The sequence below is a fragment of the Miniopterus schreibersii genome (assembly GCF_964146895.1).
Source record: "Miniopterus schreibersii genome assembly, chromosome: 7".
Classification (NCBI taxonomy): Eukaryota; Metazoa; Chordata; class Mammalia; order Chiroptera; family Miniopteridae; genus Miniopterus; species Miniopterus schreibersii.
The window spans coordinates 49431020-49454290 of record NC_138108.1 but is presented as its reverse complement, the minus strand read 5'-3'; the positions used below and the strand labels follow the sequence as shown (position 1 = coordinate 49454290).

General features: G+C 35.0%; 1 protein-coding gene across 6 annotated transcripts in view; it reads left to right on the top strand.

Moving 5' to 3' along the window:
* Positions 1-213: 213 nt before the first annotated feature.
* The window catches only part of SLC4A10 (solute carrier family 4 member 10), a 206109-nt gene continuing 183051 nt past the window's right edge, over positions 214-23271 (top strand). For 3 of the 6 annotated variants that reach the window (XM_081143043.1, XM_081143037.1, XM_081143040.1), the window contains exon 1: positions 376-582. In XM_081143043.1, the coding sequence (XP_080999169.1) occupies positions 535-582 (48 nt within the window). In that variant the 5' untranslated portion in view covers positions 376-534. Of the gene's footprint in view, positions 583-23271 lie in introns of all 6 variants that reach the window. The other 3 variants (XM_081143039.1, XM_081143035.1, XM_081143044.1) reach the window with 3 other exon arrangements.

Genomic DNA, 23271 nt, shown 5'->3' with positions numbered 1-23271 from the left:
AAATACCTGAATTCTTTGTTAGTGCATAGTTCAAGCTCACTAAGACATATCAATTTTGATGTCATCTTACCTGTTTTTAAAGACCCCAGGTACTCAGAGTAAAACCTTATTAATGTCATCTTGTTTGAATTGTTTCTCTTAGGGGAATGAAGTGAATTGCCTCAAAGTGTCGAAATCTGGCTGAGCTGGTTGGAATCCACCTTAGACTAGTCTGTATAAGAAGTTAGCATCTTAGGTGAGATTCATTAGACTTGCAGCCCTGCAGGCTGTATATTATACCAGTAGCCAGGTGTGGGCAGTGATACAGGGCTTGGGAGATCTCTCTTACCGGCCCGGGGATCCAAGGCATTCCGTGCAAAATCTGGCCAGCAGCCCGAGTGAGTAGGAGCCATGTGACTCTGGTGAGTTGGAGTGTGCAATTGCCTCCTGCTTCAGAGCTACCTGATCCGAATACTAAGCAGAGCAGTGCCGGGCTGAGTGTAAGACACTGAAGCCACCGCAGAGAAGGTGCTTATTCCAGAGGCATTACAAAACATGGAGATGAAGGACCAGGGAGCCCAAATGGAGCCGCTGCTGCCTACGGTAAGAGACAACCTGCTGTCATGTAGATTTATCCACGTTTGTTGCAAAACCTGTCAGGCAAGTGGTCTGCTAGCTAGGTGCGGCGAGTGTACTTTTGGGGTGGTGGATAGCTCCCACGACATACGGACAGGGGTCTCCTCCCATCTCGGGTGACTGAAATGCATAACGCAAAGCACATGATTCCCCCCCCCTCTCAATATGGATGCACTATGGTGATGAAATGTCTTGTGTGTGCTGCTGTTTGAAGAGATGGCTGGGTTTTAGCAGAAGGGGCAGCTGTGTGTCTTTCCCTGCCTGTTACTTCCTATCTCTGTGTCTCAGGCTGTGCAGTGATGTTTCAAGCCCCTGCGAAGAAGCCCCCTTTTTAATCACATTTACCCGTGATAGATTTCCTCCTCATGCCTCATCCCCCTCACAGGGAGGTAAGGGAATCTGCTGCTGTTGCCGCTCTAGAGATTTAATCTCTGCAGAAACCAGGGGAAAGAACAGAAGGATCGCGTTTCGTGTGTGTGTGTGTGTGTGTGTGTGTGTGTGTGTGTGTGTGTGTGTTTTCTGTCAGTCTCTCTCAAAGGGAAATGTGTCACTGCTCACGTACAAAGAAGGTATGCATTTTTGGGGAATAGGCACACAATTCAGATTTGAATATCTCAGAGGTTCCGGAATTGCCATTTGGAAATAGCCTGTTTATCTCTGGGTCTTTAAGCCTCCCCCCTGGATCTAATTCTCGGGTAAGTAGTTGATTTGTCTGTCCTCTCCACAATCTCTCTGGCTGGCTTACAGTCTTTGTAGATCCTCAGGCAACATCTCCCTTCTCATTCTGGATGTTACTGTGTTCAAGGGGGAAAAAAGAAAGAAAAAAACCCCCCAACAGTATTTTCTTGACACAACAGAGATGCCAAACGAAAGCTTCCAGCCATCTCTCAGCACTGTCACAGCTCAGAATAGCAGAGATCTCCTCCCTGCACCACACCAGGTGGAGGGGCTGTTCTCAGCCCTCTGCTACTCAGGTCAGTGACCCACGTAGCAGACTAGGGACTGGCAGCAAGCTGTCCATTCCTGAGTCTATTCCTAGGCTTTGAACACACCTTTAAATGAAATAATACCTCATGGGGAGTAAGCAAATTCTGGGCCACTGTATTTTTAGGGCCTTACCTCTCCTGCCAGCTCAAAATCTGCAAAAGATTTCAATTTGCATCCTAGAATTGACTTTGGCCACTGAGCATGCCCAGTTCTCAGGATGTCAGATTTGAGCAGACAGGGAGCAGGGAGATAGGAAGAATATAGGAGTCACCATCAAGAATGGAGCCTAACTAAAGGGCAGGGACAGTGTTGGGGGGAGGGGGAGTGGGGCATGGAAAGCATGGCAATTAGCCTGCCTGCTTAAAAGTAGAAACATTTCTTTGCCCATCAGAGTGGAGTTATTTTACAAAATGAGAGTAAAAGGTTTGTCAGTCTTCCCAAACTTGAATAGATACATAAATTAGGATTCTGTGGGCACTGAGAATAAAGGGTGCCAGGAATGTCAGAGATCTATTGTTCCTGGATGACTGAGAGGAGCTCTACCCAGGAATGGGGGATAGAAATTTAGGGAAGATTAAGATATAGGGAAAAACCCGGTTTTGTGGGGAGGGGGTTGGAAGTTGTCCTAGAAAAGCAATCTGAAGTCACTTTGATGTAGCATATGAGTTGTTACTTGCAGGGAACTGTTGAAGGGCTTGGAGCAAATGGGGATTAAGTGGAGGAATTTAGAAGACAACAACATTATGGGGTAGGTGGGCAATTGGTTTGTGGCATAAAAGAGCAGAGAAAATACAAGTTTGTCTAGAAAAGAAGCTCTATAATAAGTTGATGAAGATTTCTGAAGAGTCAAAAGTTTGCATTTTATGTGGATAGTTGCCAGTACAGAACAGTCACATAGTTTAACGGCAAGAAAGGATCATGTTAGCAGCTCATTGTAAGAAAAATAAGCCTGAGAGGCTAGAAAGGATGCTGAATTACTGGCCTACTTTTACATTTGTATATTATTTTCAACTTCCCCAAATAGGGATTTTTTTTTTTTTTAGTTCTGAAAACAATCATGCTAAAGCAGATTTTATTATCTTAATTTTAAAGATGAGAAACTGAGGCACAGGGAGTTTGAATAACATGTGTAAGGTCACATAGTCATGGATGAAGCCAGACTAGAATATAGGTCTTCTAAAACTAGTTCAGAAGAAAAGCAGGTGTGTTTTTTTATACATGACATTATTAACGAAGCTTATTATAATCAGATCCTGAACTGGAGTTTTATGCTTGGAAGAAAAACGAAAAAATAGTTTTGGGTTCTGTTTTAGAAAATTAGATGACTTTGCAAATAATTATGTGAGAGGCAATATGGCATAGTATTTAAAAACACTCTCTAGGTCCCAGCACTGTTGTTTCCATGCTGTATGATTGTGGCAAAGTGATAAGCCTTAGTTTCTTTAACTGAAAAATGGGACAGGAATTATCCATATAGCTTGGGTTTTGTGATGAGTAAAGTGCTCAGTAAAAGTTGGCTGCTATTATTGTTGTTGGAAATATAAACATTGAGATGAATTCTAGGCCTCAGGTTTTATGAGAAGTGGCTTGTCAGTACTATGTATTAAGAAGGAAAAGTGGGGAAATGGAACACTGAAAACACTGTGTGGTGGAGGTAGAAGGTGGGGTTTTTAGTTTTATCTATAGAGTTTTTGCAGTATGGTGGGAAAGCTAATCAGAAAAGCATTAAAAACAAAGATTAGATATGGGACAGAGCAGTCAGATGTAGGTAGATGGAGAAGTCAGAGAGAAAGGAAAATCACAAGAGTAGACAAGTATGCCGAAGGAGTGAATGTATGAATTTTGATTCAAGTGAAAGGGAAGAAAAGATTCTTTTTAGCGCCCCAGATTTACCTTCATTTAGTATATATAAAGTGCATCTTAAGAGTATGTGTGGAGGAGGCCGGGACCTGTTTCCCTTTTCTCTCAGTTCTTCCTAGGACTGATTATTTTCTTTTGCTGGACAGACATCACTGCATTGCATAGGCCCTTGTCACTCTAAGGGTTAGGAAATTCAACTCATATTGGCCCGGAGTCAGCAGTCAGGCTTCGATAGCACCTGACTGCTATGTTTAAAGCTATTACAAAAGCCATGTTCCGAAGAATTCTTCACTTATTAAATGCCTACCATTGGTCAAACATGTTCTTGATGCTGGGGATACAGCAAAGAATAAGATGGACAAAACCCTGTCCACACGCGTCTCACAATCCAGCTGGTCCAGAGATAGGGCTCAATTTAACATTTTGAGACTGCTGTTTTCTCCTCAGATATTTAATCACTGTTATAAGCTCTTTGAGATAGGTATATATGTAGTGTATATGTAACAATCATGATGGTGATATCACTTTAGTAATAATGGTTTTAATCATTTAAAAGTTTGAAGCCAGAAACTTAGGATATTGCATATGACTTCAAATTTTCTGTTGACATTCAGTGTTGAATTTATTTCTAAGAGTAACCTGATCATTTTAAATTACAAGGCCATGGAAGAGGCTTCTAGGAGAATATTTTTATAACAAACATTTCTATCTCATGCCATTTGATCTTAGGTGATAGGTAGTGGGTCCACGTTGGATCCCTTCTAAAATTCTGATATTCTAAAAGGAACTTATTTTAAGTTGAACTTATTCATAAAACTGCCCTGAGGTATGGACCTAGAGTAAAGATAACTTTTTAGAAGTAATTTGATAGCATAAAATAGATGGTGGAATTCAGCACCTTTTAAAATGCCAGTTCCAGATTTCCAAATGATTTATTTGAATTATTTTATTTGTGCAGAACAGTTATGAAAATCTTCTATATTAGTAAATCAGGGAAAGGAACGTGGGACTAAAATGTCAAAGTAACAAAAAGAGCACATAGGTTGTCTAAGTAATATTGGTTTTTCTATTTTACTTGAATTGTAATTCAGATATAGTATGAATTTAAAGAAAACATACTATACATGGTAATACATAGGAAGCAAAATGTACAATAAGAAACCAATTCTCATTTCTACTTTCACTACTTGAATTGGTAGAATCTAAGGCCTACAGTATTAAGTTTATGATAAAAATATTGAGGTCAGATGAGGAAGTGGGATAGTTTATGAGAGAGGGTTAAAAAATATCTAGGCCAAGTTCTAGAACTCAAATAGAGTCAGCGTGGTCAGAAAAATAATCACGCTTCCAGTGTATCATTTTCTTTCTACCCTTGGAATGATGGTTGCTTCAGAAGTTAAACTGGGCATAGAGGGACTGCAGAGCATTGCATGATGCTACAAGTGAATGGAGAGACGTGGGTGCCACTCTCAACCCTTCTGTGTGGAGAAATTTTCACTCTTCCCTTCTTTTGCCACATAGGATACATGACACTTGATTATTTAGCTTTCTGTGAAGATATACTTTCAATCTATATAGTAAATAGTAGTTAAGTGGTATTTACTTTTAGGTAAAATAACTGTAAATTGAAGGTCTAATATAGTTTTCCACTTAAAAGATTTCTCTCAGATACTCCTTGGGGTGTGTTGTTCTTATTTAGAAAGAAGGAATAACTAGTGTTTAATGCATCTATTTTGTGGAATCATATATGTTGTGGTCAGAGGAGAACTGTAGAGAACAGTTGGAGAGCAGATTTTATTATTATTATTTTAAAAAATATATCTTTATTGATTTCAGAGAGAGGAAAGGAGAGGGAGAGAAAGAGATAGAAACATCAGTGATAGAGTCATTGATAGAGCCCGCAACCCGGGCATGTGCCCTGACCGGGAATCGAACCCCAATCGCCTGGATCCTAGGTTGATGCTCAACCGCTGAGCCACGCCTGGCTAGGCTGGAGAGCAGATTTTAGACTAACTCCTTAATTTACAGGTGATGAAACTGCACACCAAAGAGATATGGACATGCACTTAAGTTCATGCCATTTATACTAGTTGAACACAGAGCTTGGCCTGGAGTCCAAATCTCTTGATTCCTAGTTCATCCTTTCCATGCTGTATAATCCCTATTCTAGCACTAACAGCTGAGTGTCAAATTAAAATGATGATGGTAATTAGATAATCTTTGTGAATTAATAGTAGATATTATCTTAGGTTTGTGCTAAACACAAACATCTCTAGTCTTCATGATAATCCTGAAGCGTTGCTAATGTTATCTAGTCTTACAGATAAAAAACTAGGCTCAGAGGGTTGACTAAGTTACCCAGGTTCACATAGTTAATAAGTACTGAGCTAGGGTTTGAAAATATTGTTTCTAATTAACTCTGCTCTTTTTAATGAAAGCCAATTAAAAATAAAAAGGAGTCCCATTATAAAATGGGCTTTCACATCTACCTCTTCAAAAATCAAAGTAATATGGTACAAGGTGCTATGAGATATAAGGCATTGTAGGTCACTTACTGCATGATTCCATTTATATGAAATGCCCAGAACAGGCAAATCCTTAGAGACTAAAGTGGATTAGTGGTTGCCAGGGCTTGGGGCATAGGGAAGACTGTTCATAACTGTGGGGTTTCTTTTTGGAGTGATGAAAATGTTCTGGAATTAGATAGTGGTGGTGGTTGTACAACATTGTGAATACACTAAAAACCACTGAGTTGTATGCTACAAAATGATGAATTTGATCTAAAAAAATTGCAAGTAAGTTATTGTTTAACCATTATCATTAACAGGGAGAAAGTTAAGGATCTAAACAGTCTTTTTATCAGTCATATTTATATAAAAAAAGGAAATAAAATATTCATGAAAATTAAAATCTCTATCATCTATCATCTATCTATCTATCTATCATCTATCTATCTATCTATCTATCTATCTATCTATCTATCTATCTATCTATCTATCCATCTATCTATCATCTATCTATCTATCTATCTATCTATCTATCATCTATCTATCTATCTATCATCTATCTATCATCTATCTAATCTATCTGTCTATCATCTATCTATCTATCTGTCTGTCTGTCTGTCTGTCTATCTATCTATCTATCTATCTATCTATCTATCTATCTATCTATCTATCTATCTATCTATCATCTATCTATCTATCATCTATCTATCTATCATCTATCTATCTATCATCTCTATCAGATAGTCTCTGCCACAAAATTTATTCTCTTTCTGAAGATAAGGCTGAGGTTCGCCAGGGTTTCAGCAGACTATTTGGAGACCTGGAGGTCTTTTGGAATATATGTGCGAAGCTGAGTTTCAGAGGGTGTATGGAATATAATATGTACAGGAAAGGAGAACTATTTAAGTTGAGTCCAATTGTTATTTCTTTTCCAAATCATCTTTCTGAATTTTCTTTTGATACACTTTAAACTTTAACATAAACATCAGAGCAACAAAATTTCTAAGAAAAAAATTAAGCCTCACTCTGTTACCAACATTGTTTTAAGGTCATTGTTGGTCTAGCCTCATAAAGTATTATGTTATTTTATGGTGAGTCAACTCCAAAGAAAACATTAATTAACCATTTTATACTGATTTTTACAGAATGTTTCTTCCAGGATCTTATGATACTTGAGATTCTTTTACATATCATAATATATACATACATAAATGATTTACATATCATAAAATTCTCCTGTTCAGTAAATTTATAGAGCTGTGCAACCATCACTATAATCTATTTTAGAACATTTCATTGCCCCCAAAAGTTTTCTCCAGCCCATTTATAGTTAACACTCAATTCCAGTCCTAAGCAATGATTGATCTACTTTCTATTGATTTGCTTTTTGTCTCTGGAAATTTGCCTTTTCTGAACATTTCGTATAAATGAAATTATACAATGGGCAATATTTTGCACCTGGCTTCTTTCACCTAAGTGAAATGTTTTGAGGTCCCTCCATGTTGTGGTGTGTATCAGAAGTTTGTTCCTTTTTATTGCTGGAACGTATTACATTGTACGGATGCCTGACATTTTGTTTTTGATAGTTTATGGTCATTTATATAGTTTCTAACTTTTAGCTATTACAAATTATGCTTTTGTAAATTCTCATGTATATGTCTCCATATACTATGGTAGAGTTCTATGAGTGGAATTGGTGGATCATATAGTAAGTTTATATTTAATGTTTAAACAAATTGCCGGACCTTTCTTCAATGAGATTGTGTCATTTTACATGTGCCATTTTGCATGTATCAGCTGGACAAGTAGTATAAGAGTTTTGATTTCTCTACATTTTTGCTAACACTTGATGTATTTGTCTTTTTGAGTAGCCATTCTAATGAGTGTGAAGTGTACGTTGATTTTGATTTGCATTTTTATAATGACTAATTATCTTCGTCCATTTGGATAGTTATAATAAAATACCACAGATTGGGTGGTTTATTAACAGCAGAAATAGATTTTGCACAATTCTGGAAGCTAGGAAGTCTAAGATGAAGGATTAGCGGATTTGGTATATGGTGTAAGCCCCTTCCTGGTTCACAGATGGCCATCTTTCAGCTGTGTTCTCACAGGCCAGAGGGAGAAAGGAGGTTTCTGGGGCCTCTTTTATAAGGGTACTAACCTCCAAAAAGCCCCACTTTCTAATATCATCATATTGAAGATTAGGTTTTAATATAAGAGTTTTGGGGGAACACAGACATTCAATCTATAGCACTAATATTGAACATATTTTTGTGTGCGTATCAGCCATTGTATATATTCCTTATGAAATGTCTATTAAAATCTTTCACCCATTTTTTTTCAAATTGTAAGAGTTTTAAAAAAATGTGTTTTGGATACAAGTTTCTTGTTAGAAATTGATTTTGCAAATATTTTCTCATGGGCTTTAACTTTAACACAAAATATTTTAATGTAGATGAAGTACAACTTATCAATTTTTAAATTATTGAATATGCTTTTAGTGTTGAATCTAAGAACCAAGGTCACAAAGATTTTTTTCTAAAAGTTTTGTCATCAGCTTTCATGTGTAGATCAATGATAAATATTTTGAGTTAATTTTTGTATATGGTGTGAAGTAAGAGTCTAAGGTTGTTTTTTGTTTTTCCCTAACTGCCCGAACACCATTTGTTGAAAAGACCAGTTTTCTCTATTGATTTTTTTTGGATATGTGACATGGGGAGGTTGTTTATTTTTTATTCTAAATTGTAGTTGATGGAGAGAGATTTAAAGACAGGCCCCATATTGTTTGCTTTTGAGATCTGTAAATTATTTATTTGTTCATTGTTTTGGACTGGAATGTCCAGTGACCTGTAAAGCACAACTGCTGGGCCATATCCACTTTCAACAAATAACAATGGGACATAAACTGAATCAAACTTCATTGAGGCAAATAGCAGATAACACTCAAGTTTTCATACTTCTATGTATTGTGAATAGTGGTACTGCATCTTTCTCTATTGAATTTCCTTTGCAGCTTTGTTGATATTGAATTGATTATAAATATGAGGTTATTTTATCTGGGCTCTGAAGCTGATCTATATGTGTATTCTTACTCTAATACCACACTGTCTTGATTATTGAGGCTTTATAGTAAATTTGAAATCAGTAGTGTAAGTCTTTTAACTTTATTATTATTTTTAAACATTGTTTTGGCCATTCTAGTTCCTTTGTGTTGTTATATAAATTGTAGGATCCACTTGCTGATTTCTACAAAAAGCCTGCGAGGATTTTGATAGAGATTGCTTTGAATTTATAGATCAGTTTGGGGAGAATTACCTTTTGACAATGTTAAGTCTTCCAAAACATGTGTGTGGACTGTCTCTCCATGTTTTTAGATCTTTAATTTCTTATGACAATATTTTGTAGTTTTATTTGTTTTAGTGAGGACTTCTATGCACTATATCAAGGATGACATAGAAATTCCTAAGGTGGTATTTGTATAGAAATTCCTATATTAAGCTTAAACCCAATTCCAAATAGTTCAGGACTCTCAGAGTTTTCTCAAAGGGTAAAAATGGAGATCTACTGATTCAGTGGGAGAGCGTAAGAATGTATTATAGACAAGGACCCTGTACAGTCTTGATTTAGTGATAAAGTCTTTATATCATTATTATCAAGACTTGCTCATTCGTAATGAAAATTATGCTCTGAGGATCTGATAACAAAGTTTAAGGAGAATTTCCCGATTGCATATTGAAGGTGTTAGGTTGCTGGAGTGCCTCCAAAATTTACTTGTACCCCTGCTTCTTCTTGCTTACTCTGAGACGCCAAAATTATTTAGAGAAAGCTATTGCTTTCTAATGACTATTTTTTTTTATTAATAAGGCTTTGATATCAAAGATGATAACTTAGTCAAGTGCCATAAAAGTAATTCATAACAACTATTGAATGGAATCAAAACATAGCTCTGCTTCTGAAGCGCATTTCATTATTGTTAGATTCATACTACTTCTTTCATAAATGCAGTGGGGATATTGAAACTGCCCTAGGAATTAGCCCACCCAAACTCTTCTGATTGGCTCAGAAATAAGAATGTGGTTAAAAAAATGGAAAACACATGTATACAGCAAGTGATAGACCTAACGTATAATGCCATTTGTTATTTGAGTATATGCCGTGCAATTTGTGTTTTATTAAATAACTTTATGATATAAATGCCTGTAAAAAATCTGATATTATATAATATTACAGAACTCCTCTGTGCCAGAATCTTCAGGAGGGCTTATTAAAAATGCAAATCCTGGACCTTACTCAAGCTTATTGGCTTAGAATATCATGAGGGTGGTGCCAATCTGCAACAATTTAAAGAATTCTCTAGGTGATTCTTATGTGCCTTGCCTTAATGTTAATACCTTACATAACCATAGTTCATGATCAAAACTAAGAAATTAACGTTGGTACAATTCTATTAATTAAGCCACAGTATTTATTGTGATATCAGCAGTTTTTTTGTTTGTTTGTTTGTTTGTTTTTACTAATGCCTTTTTCCTGTTTCAGGGTTCTATTTTGTGTTTAGATATCATGTCTTTTTAGTAATCTCCAATTTGTGAGTTACTCAGTCTTTCCTATCTTTCATGATCTTGACACTCTTCAAGTGTACCGGTTTGTTTTTTGTATTTTCTCTCAATTTTTGTTTTCCTGAGGTTCTCATAATTAGATTGAGGTTATGTATTTTTTTGTGTGTGTCAAGAATACCACTGAAGTGATGGTCCCTTCCTAGGGTGTCATATCATGAGATAGATGATGTCTTATTTCTGGGGATGTTAACCATAATTACGAAGGTGTCTGCTGCGTTTTCCACTGTAAAGTTAAAAATTTTCTTTTTGTAATAAATATCTTAGGGGAGATGTGTTGAGACTGCAAATATCCTGTTTCTCCTCAAACTAATTTTAGCATACAACAGTGAATATTCCTGCTTATTATTTATTTATTATTGTGGTGTTTGCCTAATGGTGCTTTTCTGTTTCTCTCCTTTTTCCTGCATTTAGAAATTAGAATTTTTTTTGTATGAGAGAACTGTCACATCTCCATTTGCCTGCTCATTTGTTCAATTGCTTATTTTAGTATGGACTCAAAGATACTTATTTTATTATATGGACCATACTCTAATACTCTTAGTATTTATTTTGTTGCTCATATGATTTCATCATTGGACCTTAGGAGCTCCTTCAACTGGCTCTTATCTTTTCAATATGCTCCATTCTTTTTTGACCGTTTCTTTGGCATCACAAGATTTTCCAGACAAAATTTTCCAGGATTATCTTGTATTTTCCCTGCCTCAGCCCTGGAATCATTTCTTCAAGGAGCTACTAGGCTCTTTTTGGTTAATCCTTACCTCGAGAATATTTTTTCCATTGATTTTTAGAGAAGGTGGAGGGAGAGAAGAAAGGAAGGGGAAGGAGGGAGAGAGAGACATCGATGTGAGAGAGACATTAATTAGTTGCCTCCTGTTTGCACCCTTACTGGGTTGGGATCCAACCTGCAACCCAGGTATGTGCCCTTGATTGGGAATTGAACCCTTGACCCTTTGGTGCTCGAGTGAATGCTCTAAACACTGAACAACACTGGCTAGAGCCCTCCTAGGCTAATTTTTGAGGCTACTTATAAATATTGTCACAATTCCTTCCAGAAAAATTGTATAACCAGTTTTCACTTCCACTAGAAGCTTCACTGGTATTTTAAAAGTTTGACAATTGGACTGGTAAACATTTACAACTTTGTTTACTATTAAGTAGTGTTCTATGAAGTAGTTTATTTTTTTAATTGCTGTTCAGAAGAAATGTTGAACTATCTGTAAAATTCCTCAGTTTTGTTCACCTTACTGAAGGTACTAATGAAATGCTGCTTATCTCTTATCTCTTAAGACAATTACTAACGTCTCTTATATACATGGCTCCCTTACACAATGAAGGTATGAACCTCTAGCTCCTTGCCCCATCAACACAGGTCTGTATTAGATACTATTTTAGTCATGAAAAAAATTATTCTTCTTTGAATGAATGAAATGGTTTCTCTCCTTCCTTAAAAGTCATAAACATTCTTTAAAAATTTTTTTTTTTTTTTAAGAATGAAATTGAGAGAGGTCCGTTTAAGAGGTGTTTCAGTGTCTTTATCTTTTTTTTCAGACTTACTGTTTATTAGTTTATGATGGACTGGATATAGACACTCAGATTTTATTTTTTGTATTAGGGTGATTCTTATGTGTAGTACTTTCATCTTTATTACTTCTTAAGAAGAGACTATCATTCTTATTTGAACCACCCAGGACCTTTCATGTCATCAAAACCATGTTAAAGAAGTACCTGAAGATCCTGAAAGATGACAAACTTGACAAAAGTAAAATTTCTAGACCTTCTTATATGTTGTTATTTAAATAAAGCATGATGATTTGGACCCTGCTCATAATTCTCTGATTTAATAATTCTTTTTATCTTTACGTGATTTGAAAAAATAGTTAGTTCTTTAGAACTGATTTTAGGATTAATCTTTTTAAATAAAATAATTTAGTAACAGTAATTATTTTATATTTGTCTTCACATTGTAAGATGCTACTTGCTTTTTCTGTCTTTTACATAAATACCCATTATAAATGGTATCATAAAAGATAAATGACAACAAATCCTGAGCAATAAGCCTCTTAGTCTGATATTAGAAGCTGTTTAGATAATAGTGCCCATCTAATGAAAGGAGTTGGCATCTTCAGTACAGACTATTTCTGTAAAGTAAGGTAATATAATATTCTGACAAATCTTTATAAGGACAAATATGCAGAAATGGTGAATTTAATATTGATTTTGTACATTAAAAAATCCATGAAGCTTTCTTATAATTCAGGAAATTCTAACCATAGTGTATTCATTTAAAACATACTGAGCCAGCCTTGAACCCAGCTTTAAAAAGATTGGCCTTTCACAGAATTACTTTAGTAGCTTATAATTTCACTAGTTCCCTTTAATGATTTAAAAACATTATTTCACTTCCTTCCATATACTTACCTTCACCATCTCTCTTAGCTATATAATTAGTATTCCTAGTCTTTCTCATCTAAACCGATTTCTTCCATCTTTGGAGATGATTGCATGATCTGACATAGGACAAAAAGGGGCTTATGTCTTTGATACCCTAGGATACTGATGTATTTCTGTGCAAAATATCTGTTTAGCTCAAAAGCTCTCTAGATTTCAACTAGACCAAATATTTTAATATGAATTCTATCACCTAACTTTCATGGTTACATTGAAACTTTTGACATTAGAATCAGTTTTTCTTGGAAAAAATATACTTTCCTGATGTTTTTCTTGGTTCAGAAAAAATACCTTGAAGAGGGCTTGAAAGTTTATTTAATCTCAGGTTGTTCCATAAAACAATAACTTGATGATATGTTTTAATAATTTATAAACACATTTATTTAAAAAAGTATGTGCATATTTAGAAAACAGGAATCAAGAGTACCCGACAAAATGCAGTGGAACACAAACATTAATTTATGAATGGTTCGTTTGATTTAAGGAATCTGAAGTGTTAATGAATTTGTTTACATGAATCACCTCCATGTTGGGTGAGAACAGAGGGGTAAAGAAGTAGCTTTACTGTCTTTTGAGAAATATATCAAGGATTCTATCCACTTAGGAAGATATAAAATGTTCCAGTTATGGGCTTAAGAAACATCTTGTACCACTTTGATTCTGATGTCTTTGTGCAGATGACCCATGATAAAGGGAGAATTAGATCAGTACAAATAAATAAAACTAAAAGTAATTCAGATTATCTTTTTAATTCAATAGTTTCAGTGTTCTGTGTTCTTTTATGAGATGGCGGGCCAGGTGCGGCCACAAAGAGGAGACACAGGAGAGGATGAGGAAAACATTGTCCATCCCTGGCAACCATTCTTTAAAGAAAAAACAAGCACACAAACTTAGCAAAATAAAATTTATTTCCTAAATATTTTGGGAGTTTTTGGACTGCAATTTGAAATAACAGTAGGTTAAAATAAGATAAAAATGGATGGATCTTAATTCATCTAACACTTCATGATAAGTGATTAGGCATGAGAAAGAGACGATTTGATTTCCAGGATTAATAATTTAATAATCAGAAGCAATTGAGGAGGACATTATCCTGTGTGAAATAAGCCAGACACAAAAGGACAAATACTGCATGATCTCACATGTGGAATCTAAAATAGCCAAACACATAGAAGCAGAGAGGAGAGTAGCTGCCAGGGGTTGGAGAGAGGAGGAAATAGGGAGTGTTTGGTCAAAGGGTACAAAGTTTCAGGTATGCAAAATAAATAAGTTCTGCAGGTCTACTGTAAAAAAAAGTGAGCAGAAAAAAATATAAAAATAATGTAGAAACACTTTCATAAAAAATATTTGTCAATATTAATCAAAGATATGATTGAAATTGCTATGTCAATTGATCAAGTATTGATACATATATCAAGTGAAATTATATGTCTGAGCTAATATGATTGTAAGAGACACTGAAAAATAATGAGGTAAAGGTAGGTGCTTAAATGAATGATGCTAGGACACGTACCTATTTTGGAAATTAAGTTAGATTCTTATTTCTACCTACTTCAAACTATATTCTACATTGAACATGGTAGGAATAGATGTGGTAATCTATGTTCTCTTGGGGGTGTAAAACTGTATTTAAAAACTAAAGAAAAAGAAGAAATAAACACATCTATATCGTATGTCTGTCAAAGCAATTGAAAATTGGAAGGGACTCCTTTATTCCTAAAAGTAGAGTTTTGTTCTGTGTTCTTTTATAAGATGGTGAGTTGGGTGTAACCACAAGAGGAGACATAGGAGAGGTTCAGGAAAACCATGTTTATTATGCTCTTAAGTCCCTAGAGAGGGAGTCGCTGCATGCCAGGCTGGGCCAAGGGAAAAACACCAGGTTTTGATCAGGTGGCAGAAGACAGGAGTAAGGAAAGAGTTTAGGTCAGGGCCTTTACTGGGGTTTCCACAGGGAAGGCAAGGCAGGGAAACCAGTTTAGAATTGTCCAGTTTGAATAATTGGATTTTGGGCTATAGGAGTGTTCTCTAGTTGCTTGGTACTTGGCCCTGGGTTGCATTAGAGCGGTGGAAATACTGGTTTGATTTGTGTGAGATAGAGAAGAAGGAAGTTAGGAATATAGATTTGGGATTGGTTGGTTTGCATATCAAAGGCATGTTTGTGGAAAAGTTGTTAATCATCTTTAGGATTTAGCTTGCCTTGGTAGGCTTAGTCTTTCTCTGGGTCTGTAAGGCCTCAAATACTTGAGCATCAATAATACAGAAAATAAGAAAATATAGTTCTATAACTGGCCCAATGATAAATGGACCCCAAAGAGACAAATACAGAAGCTAAGAAAACACAGAACAAATGGATATCCTATATTAATCTATAAATTATCTTTAAAAAGGAAATAGAAAAAAAGTACTTGTCAGGCCACTTGTGACCATCTCACTTTACCTACACCCACGTGTAAGAAGGATTTTGGGGATTCCCAGTAACTTTTTTTCTCTTGGTTTTATAAGCTCCCATGAAACTATGGACTTCAATAGAAATTTTACCATCTCCTGTAACAATATTTGCCCCAAGCTAGTATATATTAGCTTATTAATATAAAAATAGAAATGCATAGGGGAGACAACATGTAATACTCATTAGCCTCGCCCTAATTTGTTCCCCAGCCTTTCACAAGTGACTAGGGATAATTTCATATTGGTCTCACTTTCTAATTATGTGCTCCCTCTGATTAACCATGACAGTGGCTTATATTATGTGAATAAAGAGACAAGGGGTTCACCTTTGATTTTTTTGGATAAAAACTGCACAAGAAAACACACTGTATTGTTTGGACTTTGTTATATTTTCAAGAAGCCAAGATTTTTTAAAATGTAATATTCCCAAAGAATTTAGTGTTGGCTGAACATTCAAATGGAAAACTAAGTAAAGGAATTTTACATGAATCTGAGAGCCAGTCAAAATAAAAAGCAATGATCGTTTACCAAATGCTGAGAATGTGTATGGAAACTTCTTAAATCTTGTTCATTTTTGTTCACCTGAATTATATACTGAACTCCATTTAATGCTAGTAAATATTTACATTTGGAAGAGGGAAAGGAAATAGCCTAAGGAAAAGATGATAATTTCATACAGACAGCTTTTTTTAATGAACATGTCTATTCTATGAAGTAAATCAAGTTTTAAAAAAAGTCTGTTAGAAGTTTTCTAAATTTCCACTGAATGTAAAACTTCTAGTTTTATAAGCTAGCTTCTAGTGTTAGTGGATTTAAAAAATAAAAGTTCAGTCCGGCCGGGCGTGGCTCAGCGGTGGAGCATCGACTTAGGATCCAGGCGATCGGGGTTCGATTCCCGGTCAGGGCACATGCCCGGGTTGCGGGCTGGATCCCCATTCAGGGGCGTGCAGGAGGCAGCTGATCAATGACTCTCATCATTGATGTTTCTATCTCTCTCCCTCTTCCTTCCTCTCTCTGAAATCAATAAAGACATATTTAAAAAAAAATTTTAAAAAAAGTTCATGTAATTCTATTATCTACTTATAAAGCAGCTGAACAGATTAAGTTTCCATAAGAATCAGATCCAGAATCAGGGTAGTGATGCGTAAAAATAAAGCATGGGTATGGCTCATAATGAAAATTTAGAGTATTCTCTGTTTAGATCTCCTGGCTTAACCTCATTAAGACTAGCTACATTTTTTAAAAAATCCTCTCCCAAGGATATTTTTTCCATTGCTTTTTAGAGATAGTGGAAGGGAGAAAGAGAGAAAACCATCGATACGAGAGAGACACATCACTTGGTTGCCTCCTGCACACACCCTGACCGTGCCGGGCCGAGCCTGCAGCCGAGGCACATTCCCTTGACCGGAATTGAACCCAAGACCCTTCGGTTCTCGGCTGATACTCTAACCACTGAGCCAAACTGGCTAGGGCTAGCTACATTTCTTTGTGATGTTTTCAACTTGAGCAGTTAAAATTTGTTTAACAATTCCTTTAAACCAGTTGACTCTTAGGATGCTAAAAATAAAACAGTGCAGAAACTTCTCTTTGATTTGTTTTTACCCATTTGAATTGTGCATTACAAATATCTAGAAAATATTTGATGCTGTGAAGTAGAAAACATCAGGCTAACTTATTTTTCACACTCTAATTCCAGATAGTGTAGACGTCTTTATAGCTGCACATCAGAGCTCAAATTCATCTTTGTACAGACCATTAACTGATTTGGAAATTCTATGTGGGAGTCGGGAGACTTGAGGACATGGTTTTAAATGTTTAAATAAGTAAATATATATTTTATAATCTTTACTACTGATAATTTTCTAAAGTTTTAACTAGCGTGTGATTTCTCCCTTGTAAATTAGCTAGTTTCTTCAAAATTAGACATAACCAATGCCACTGATATTTTTATCTTTGATATAGTGACAAAAGTCAAGCTACTATGATAGAAAAGCATTTCTCCTTTATTAAAATCCTCCCTTTAACCTACTTTTAATGTGTATTGTTTCTGAAATTTCCATTGTCCTAGGTAACAAGAATTTTATGAAAACATAATTTCTAACTTTTCCCTAATTTATTCACAATTCTAGAATAAATACTATTCTGTTAGTGGCTGCGCATCTTTTATTGTTGTTAATCGCCATCCAAAGATATTTTTCCATTGGTTTTTAGAGAGAGTAGAAGGGAGAGAGAGATGGGGGGCAGAGGGGAGAGACATATCAATCAATTGCCTCCCACACGCACCCCAACCAGGGCTGGGGATCGAACTTGCAACCCAGGTACGTGCCCTTGACCAAGAACTGAACTCATGAGCCTTCCTAATGCGAGCTGATGCTGTAACCAATGAACCACACCGGTCAGGGTGGTTGCATATCTTTTATGCTCAGAGATTTTAAGAACAGGGTTTTAAAAATCAGCTTTCTCTTTTTCTGGAATGAATCTTCTTAATTGAAGATGTTAACAAAATTCATTGTGGTTGTTTTGTCATTTGGATAAATCGAATTACCGGGATTTAACTTCGAAACGCAGTGGTTCCTGAAATATCCTTGTAACCACGTACTGTAGTTAGCAACATTTATATGCCTATCAAGTTTAATATTGTAATTCTTCAACCAATTGAACAAACTAACTTCAGGTATTTTAATTGCCTGTCAGGGTGATTTTTAAGGAACATATTTATTTTCATGTCCAAATTAGAGTTGATTAAACCATAAAGAATTTGAAATGTTAATTGATAATCAAGATGATATGTCCAAATCAATGCACAGGTCTCATTTTTATGTACATGGTTGTAATAAAAGTAGCTTTTTGATGTGTTTGATCAGTATTTTAGAACATTTAATATAAAATAATTTGTATTTATAAACTAATATAGACATCTACCAAAGTTAGAAATTAATTTCAAAGCCAACTTAAAATAAATGTATAAATTAATTTGTCTAAGAAAAGAACTACTGGAAAAAAGATGCAAGCACAACAGAGTTTATGGGCTTGAGAGCCAGTCAAAATAAAGAGCAATGAACCTTTATCAAATGCTGAAAATGTGATTAATTATTTAACATGTCCCTATCATGTAAAAAAGGGATGCCTAGGTTGACTGAACTAAAAATGAAAGTATTAGTATGATATTATTGAAATTTATGGTAATTTTCTTTCAAACTGGTTTCAAGATTCACTTTTTCAAAAATCTGAATATAGGAAATTTCTATTCTGCATTTTATACATTGTAAAACTTTTTTCCATCATATGTACCAGAAAGGTTGGGTTATATTGGTGGGTCTAGTGTTGATCCAGTTCTTCACTAACAGTACTTGGGGAAGAGCAATGACATCAACCCAGTTAAACAGCACGGTGACTAGTTTTCACAACTCTTCAAAAGTTCTTTTACTAGTACGGTATCCATGCATTTTTCAGAACATTATTGTACCTACGATCTCATTTCTACCCCTACCCCCGCCCATATCTCTATAAGGTAAGTAGGGTAGGCAGCATTATTTTTCAGAAAATACGATCAACAAATTCAGGCTCCGTTGGGTATTTGAATATCATGCAATAAGGTAGTGGCGAAACCAGTACTAGAACTCAGATGTCTCAAATCTTAATTTGGTCAACATCTTTCTGTTACTTTGTGGAATGGCAGAGTTCCCTTATAATTTCCTCAGGTGAGGGTGCAAATGTACTTTCCCAGACAAGTATTTTATGTAGTTACTTGCTCACTCATTCACTTAATTGTTCACATGTTTGTTGAAGACATACAGTATGTGCCAGAGTGTGTTAAGAACTTGGCTCAGCTGGTTTTAGTTTCCCACATGAACTTGGTGCTTCCTTGGTTAGATCTTTGATGGGATGACTGTGATATTTATTGGAGTATTGTTATTGCTGAGACTCTAATAATTGGTAAGTAGGGCTAAAATGTTCTTAAAAACAAGAAATTCCTAAAGTTTAAAAAATTAATGTAATTTATTTGTGAAAAATACAAGGCTTAGGTTTCAGTTGATCAGCACTCTGAGCGCTCCTCCATTCTCTGCAGAATTAACCTCTGTTTTCAATTTGGTGAGCATGCTTCCAGACCTAGCAGGTACCCGTAGATAATACATGACATTGTGAGTGTTTTCAAAAATGGCATCATACAGTTGCTTTATAAACTGCTTTTTTAAGCAATATATTTTAGAGACCTATACCTGTTGGATGATTGATCTACCTCATTTCTTGTTTGCATTTAGGTTGATTTCAACACTTTTTCCCTTTATAAAAAATTTCTCTGTAGTAGATACTGAGATGCTTAATTGCATTAAAAATTTTAATAGGTGCTGAGAAAATTACCCTCCAGATTGGCTGACCCAATTTTTATGCAGCCTTTGATACTTTTTATTAACCTATACCTTTTTACAAATATATTATAAAGACTTGCTTTGCCAATTTAATAGATAAAAAATATTAGATTATTTAATAAAATTTGCATTTTCTTATAATATATTTTGAAGTTTATTGTCCTTTCTTCTGTGAATTGCCTATTTATTCTGTTTTCCCACTTAAAAAAAACTATTTCTGTAGATTCTTATAGAATTCAAATTCTTATTGATTGTAATATTTGTCTATTAAATACATTACAAATTTTATTTTTAAGGTTTTGCTTGTTTATTTGTGGTGTTCTTTTTATAGAAGTGTTTCACTGTGATGCAAATTTATTAATCTTTTTGTTTGTCAATTTTTGCTTTTTGTGTTTTACTCAAGTTCATAAATATATTTTCTTATATATAGTATTAAAATTTTATTTTGATCTTTAACCCAACTAGACTTTTTTTTTGTAGTATTATGAGACAGATATTTGACTCTATTATTTCAAACCAAATGACTAAAAAAAAAATCTAACCTTTTTCTTTTGGTATAAATTGAGATTTACAAAAAAGATGCAAAGATGCAGAGTCCCTGTATATCCTTCACCCGTGTTCCTGTTTGTTTTCTTAAAAATGTATTTTTATTGATTCCAGAGAGAGGAAAGGAGAGGGAGAGAGAGAGTTGAAACATCAGTGATGAGAGAGTCATTGATCTGCTGCCTCCTGCACTCCCCTGACTGGGGATTGGGCCCGAAACCCGGGCATGTGCCGACCGGGAATCGAACCCCAATCGCCTGGATTCTAGGCTGATGCTCAACTGCTGAGGCACGCACGCCCGGCCGGGCAACCTGTATTCCTTTAATAGTAACATCATAAATTGTATATTTGTCAAAACTAATAAATTAACATTGATATATTGATTTCAACTATATTACAAAGAGTTTTTTACTTAATAACATGGCTATTTTCTATTTATGAGAGTCTTATGCCATAACTTCTTATTTTTTTCCTTTCCCTGCAAGCAATGTGTAGTTTTAGATATTTAACTGACTTGTTAATTTAGGAGATAGTCACTATCCTCAGAATACTTTTACATTTTTTCCCAGGTTATCAAATTTGTTGGCATATAATTATTTAGAGTAGTTTTTTATGATCCTAAGTATTTCTGTAGTATTAGTTGTAATATCTCTGCTTTCATTTCTGATTTTATTTATCTTCTCTCTCTTTTTTAAGTCTAGCTAAACGTTTGTCAATTTTGCTTACATTTTTGAAAAAAATTGACTCTTAGTATTATCAATCTTTTGTTTTTCTGGTCTCAACATATGTTACAGATTCTTTTGCCAGCTCAGCAGTGATATAAGGTTCTCAGTTGTTTGGTGATTTTTTTTTCCTAATTCAAAGTCTGTTTGGCCTCTTGAAATGTGACTTGATGCTTTTCATTAATTTGGGGAAATTCTTAGTAATTATATTTTCAAATACTGCCTCTTTCACTTTTTATCTCTTTTCCTCTGGTATTCTAATTCCACTTAAGTTGAACCATCTCACGGTATCTTTGCTAGCTCTCACTCCAGTGTATTTTCTGTAGATTGCCTCTTTAACCCTTTTTTCTAGATAATTCCTTCTGAGCTATCTCTCATCCATTGAGGTCTTAGTTTTAGTCATGATAGGTTTTAGTTCTATATTTAGTTCTATTTTTAGTTCTACCTAGTTGATTCTTTCATAAATAGGCAATGCTGCTTTTAGTAGTTTTAGTTCATTGAAAATTTAAGTTTGACTTTTATTGCCATAACTGTAGTAAATGCATTTTTTAAAAAAAATTCTGTCTCTGATAATTCTTTTCTATGGGTAACTGGTGGGTCTGTTTCTGTTGCCTATTATTTCTGGAGGTTCTTATTTATGTTATTGTAGCTGCAGATTGTTTGTAAAATTATTAATAGATAATTTACTGTCTAGAATGATGTTATAATCATCTGATATGATTTCCCCTCCCCCCATCTGCTACAGCCAGGCATCCAGAGAGCCAGCAATTCTGGATCATCTTAATCTGATTTCAATGTGTGAGATTTTCTGTGACATTCAGATAATTTAGTGCATGACTGAAGTCAATGTGAAGGCTGTTTTACTGCCAGTTTATCCTTACAACTAGGTTATAGCCTTTTGACATCTCAGTCTCAACTGCAGGTCCTCCAAATTTTGCTAATTCCAAGACGCTGTCAGAAGTAGTTTTAGCCTCTAAACCAGATCAGACCAGCTCAGAAAAGCAATTCTACTCTTTATTCTCCTGTCTGGTTTTCAGTCTATTTTTTGCCCAGTAATTCCTTACTGTTTCATTAGCTCTTCTGTGCTTTTAGAAAGATGTTAGTTATAGTTCATCTCAATTTAAAGAAGTTTTTATAACGAATTTTAGAGTTATTAGTGGGAGATTGGTCTGAAATACCTAGTCCACTATTACCAGAAGTACAGGTCCCTCTACGATGCCTCTTTGGATTGAAATTAAAGTATATCTCTAGGTGGTTTTTTGTAGGAAAAATGGACATAGAATTAAAACTGTATTCTATACCAAGAATTAAAAACAAGTCCCATGGCTATTTTTTGTTGCTTGTTTGTTAGTCCAAATTGAGATCTATTCTTACTCAGAATTTCTCAGAGTGGATGACTATATGTAAATTTAAAGCTTTGTAGAAATCTTCATTTCTGTAAGTAATTAACTTTTAAGGCAAAGCGTGAGTGAGTATATAGATGGCCATGCTGTTTTGATAGAAATAAAATTTGTAACACCTGTTTAAAACTTTGAGGCAGATTTGAAACCCATTTTTCTACAAAACTTTTAAAAGATGAAATAATGTTGTGTCAGAAAATAGCACTGTAGTAACTAGATTATATCTAATAAAAAGATTTAAAAGGTTAGTTCTTACCTAAGGTGTAAAATTTGATTTTATGCCTTCCATTTGACAGCAATCATCCATATGCATTATAACTAAAATATCAAAATCATGATAAACCACTCTAAAAAGGTGTATTTAAGTTTTAAAAATTTTAAAGAAATTTTAACTTTTTTTTTTAGGTATAAGAGCAGTAAGTAGTGTTGTAAATATTTCCTTAGTTGGTCTTTGAGAGAATCCTGTTCATTAGCTTTTAGAGGGAGAGTATCTTTAAAAAGAACTTAGTTTATTACCAAGCATGTGCTCTTTGTTCCCTCTCCTGGGTCACACGGTCACCATATATTTAGATTTCAACAGGGTTTTATGTGATTACATCACTTGGCTTCACTAGAAGAAGTGATTCTACTGATGATTTGAGGGCAGAGGCAATCAGTGAGGAGTGTCTTGTGCAGAAAGGGTTTCTAATATTGCTCAAGTTGTCTTGGTCACGGTGCCTCTGTACATCATGCATTTACATTGGGGACCAATG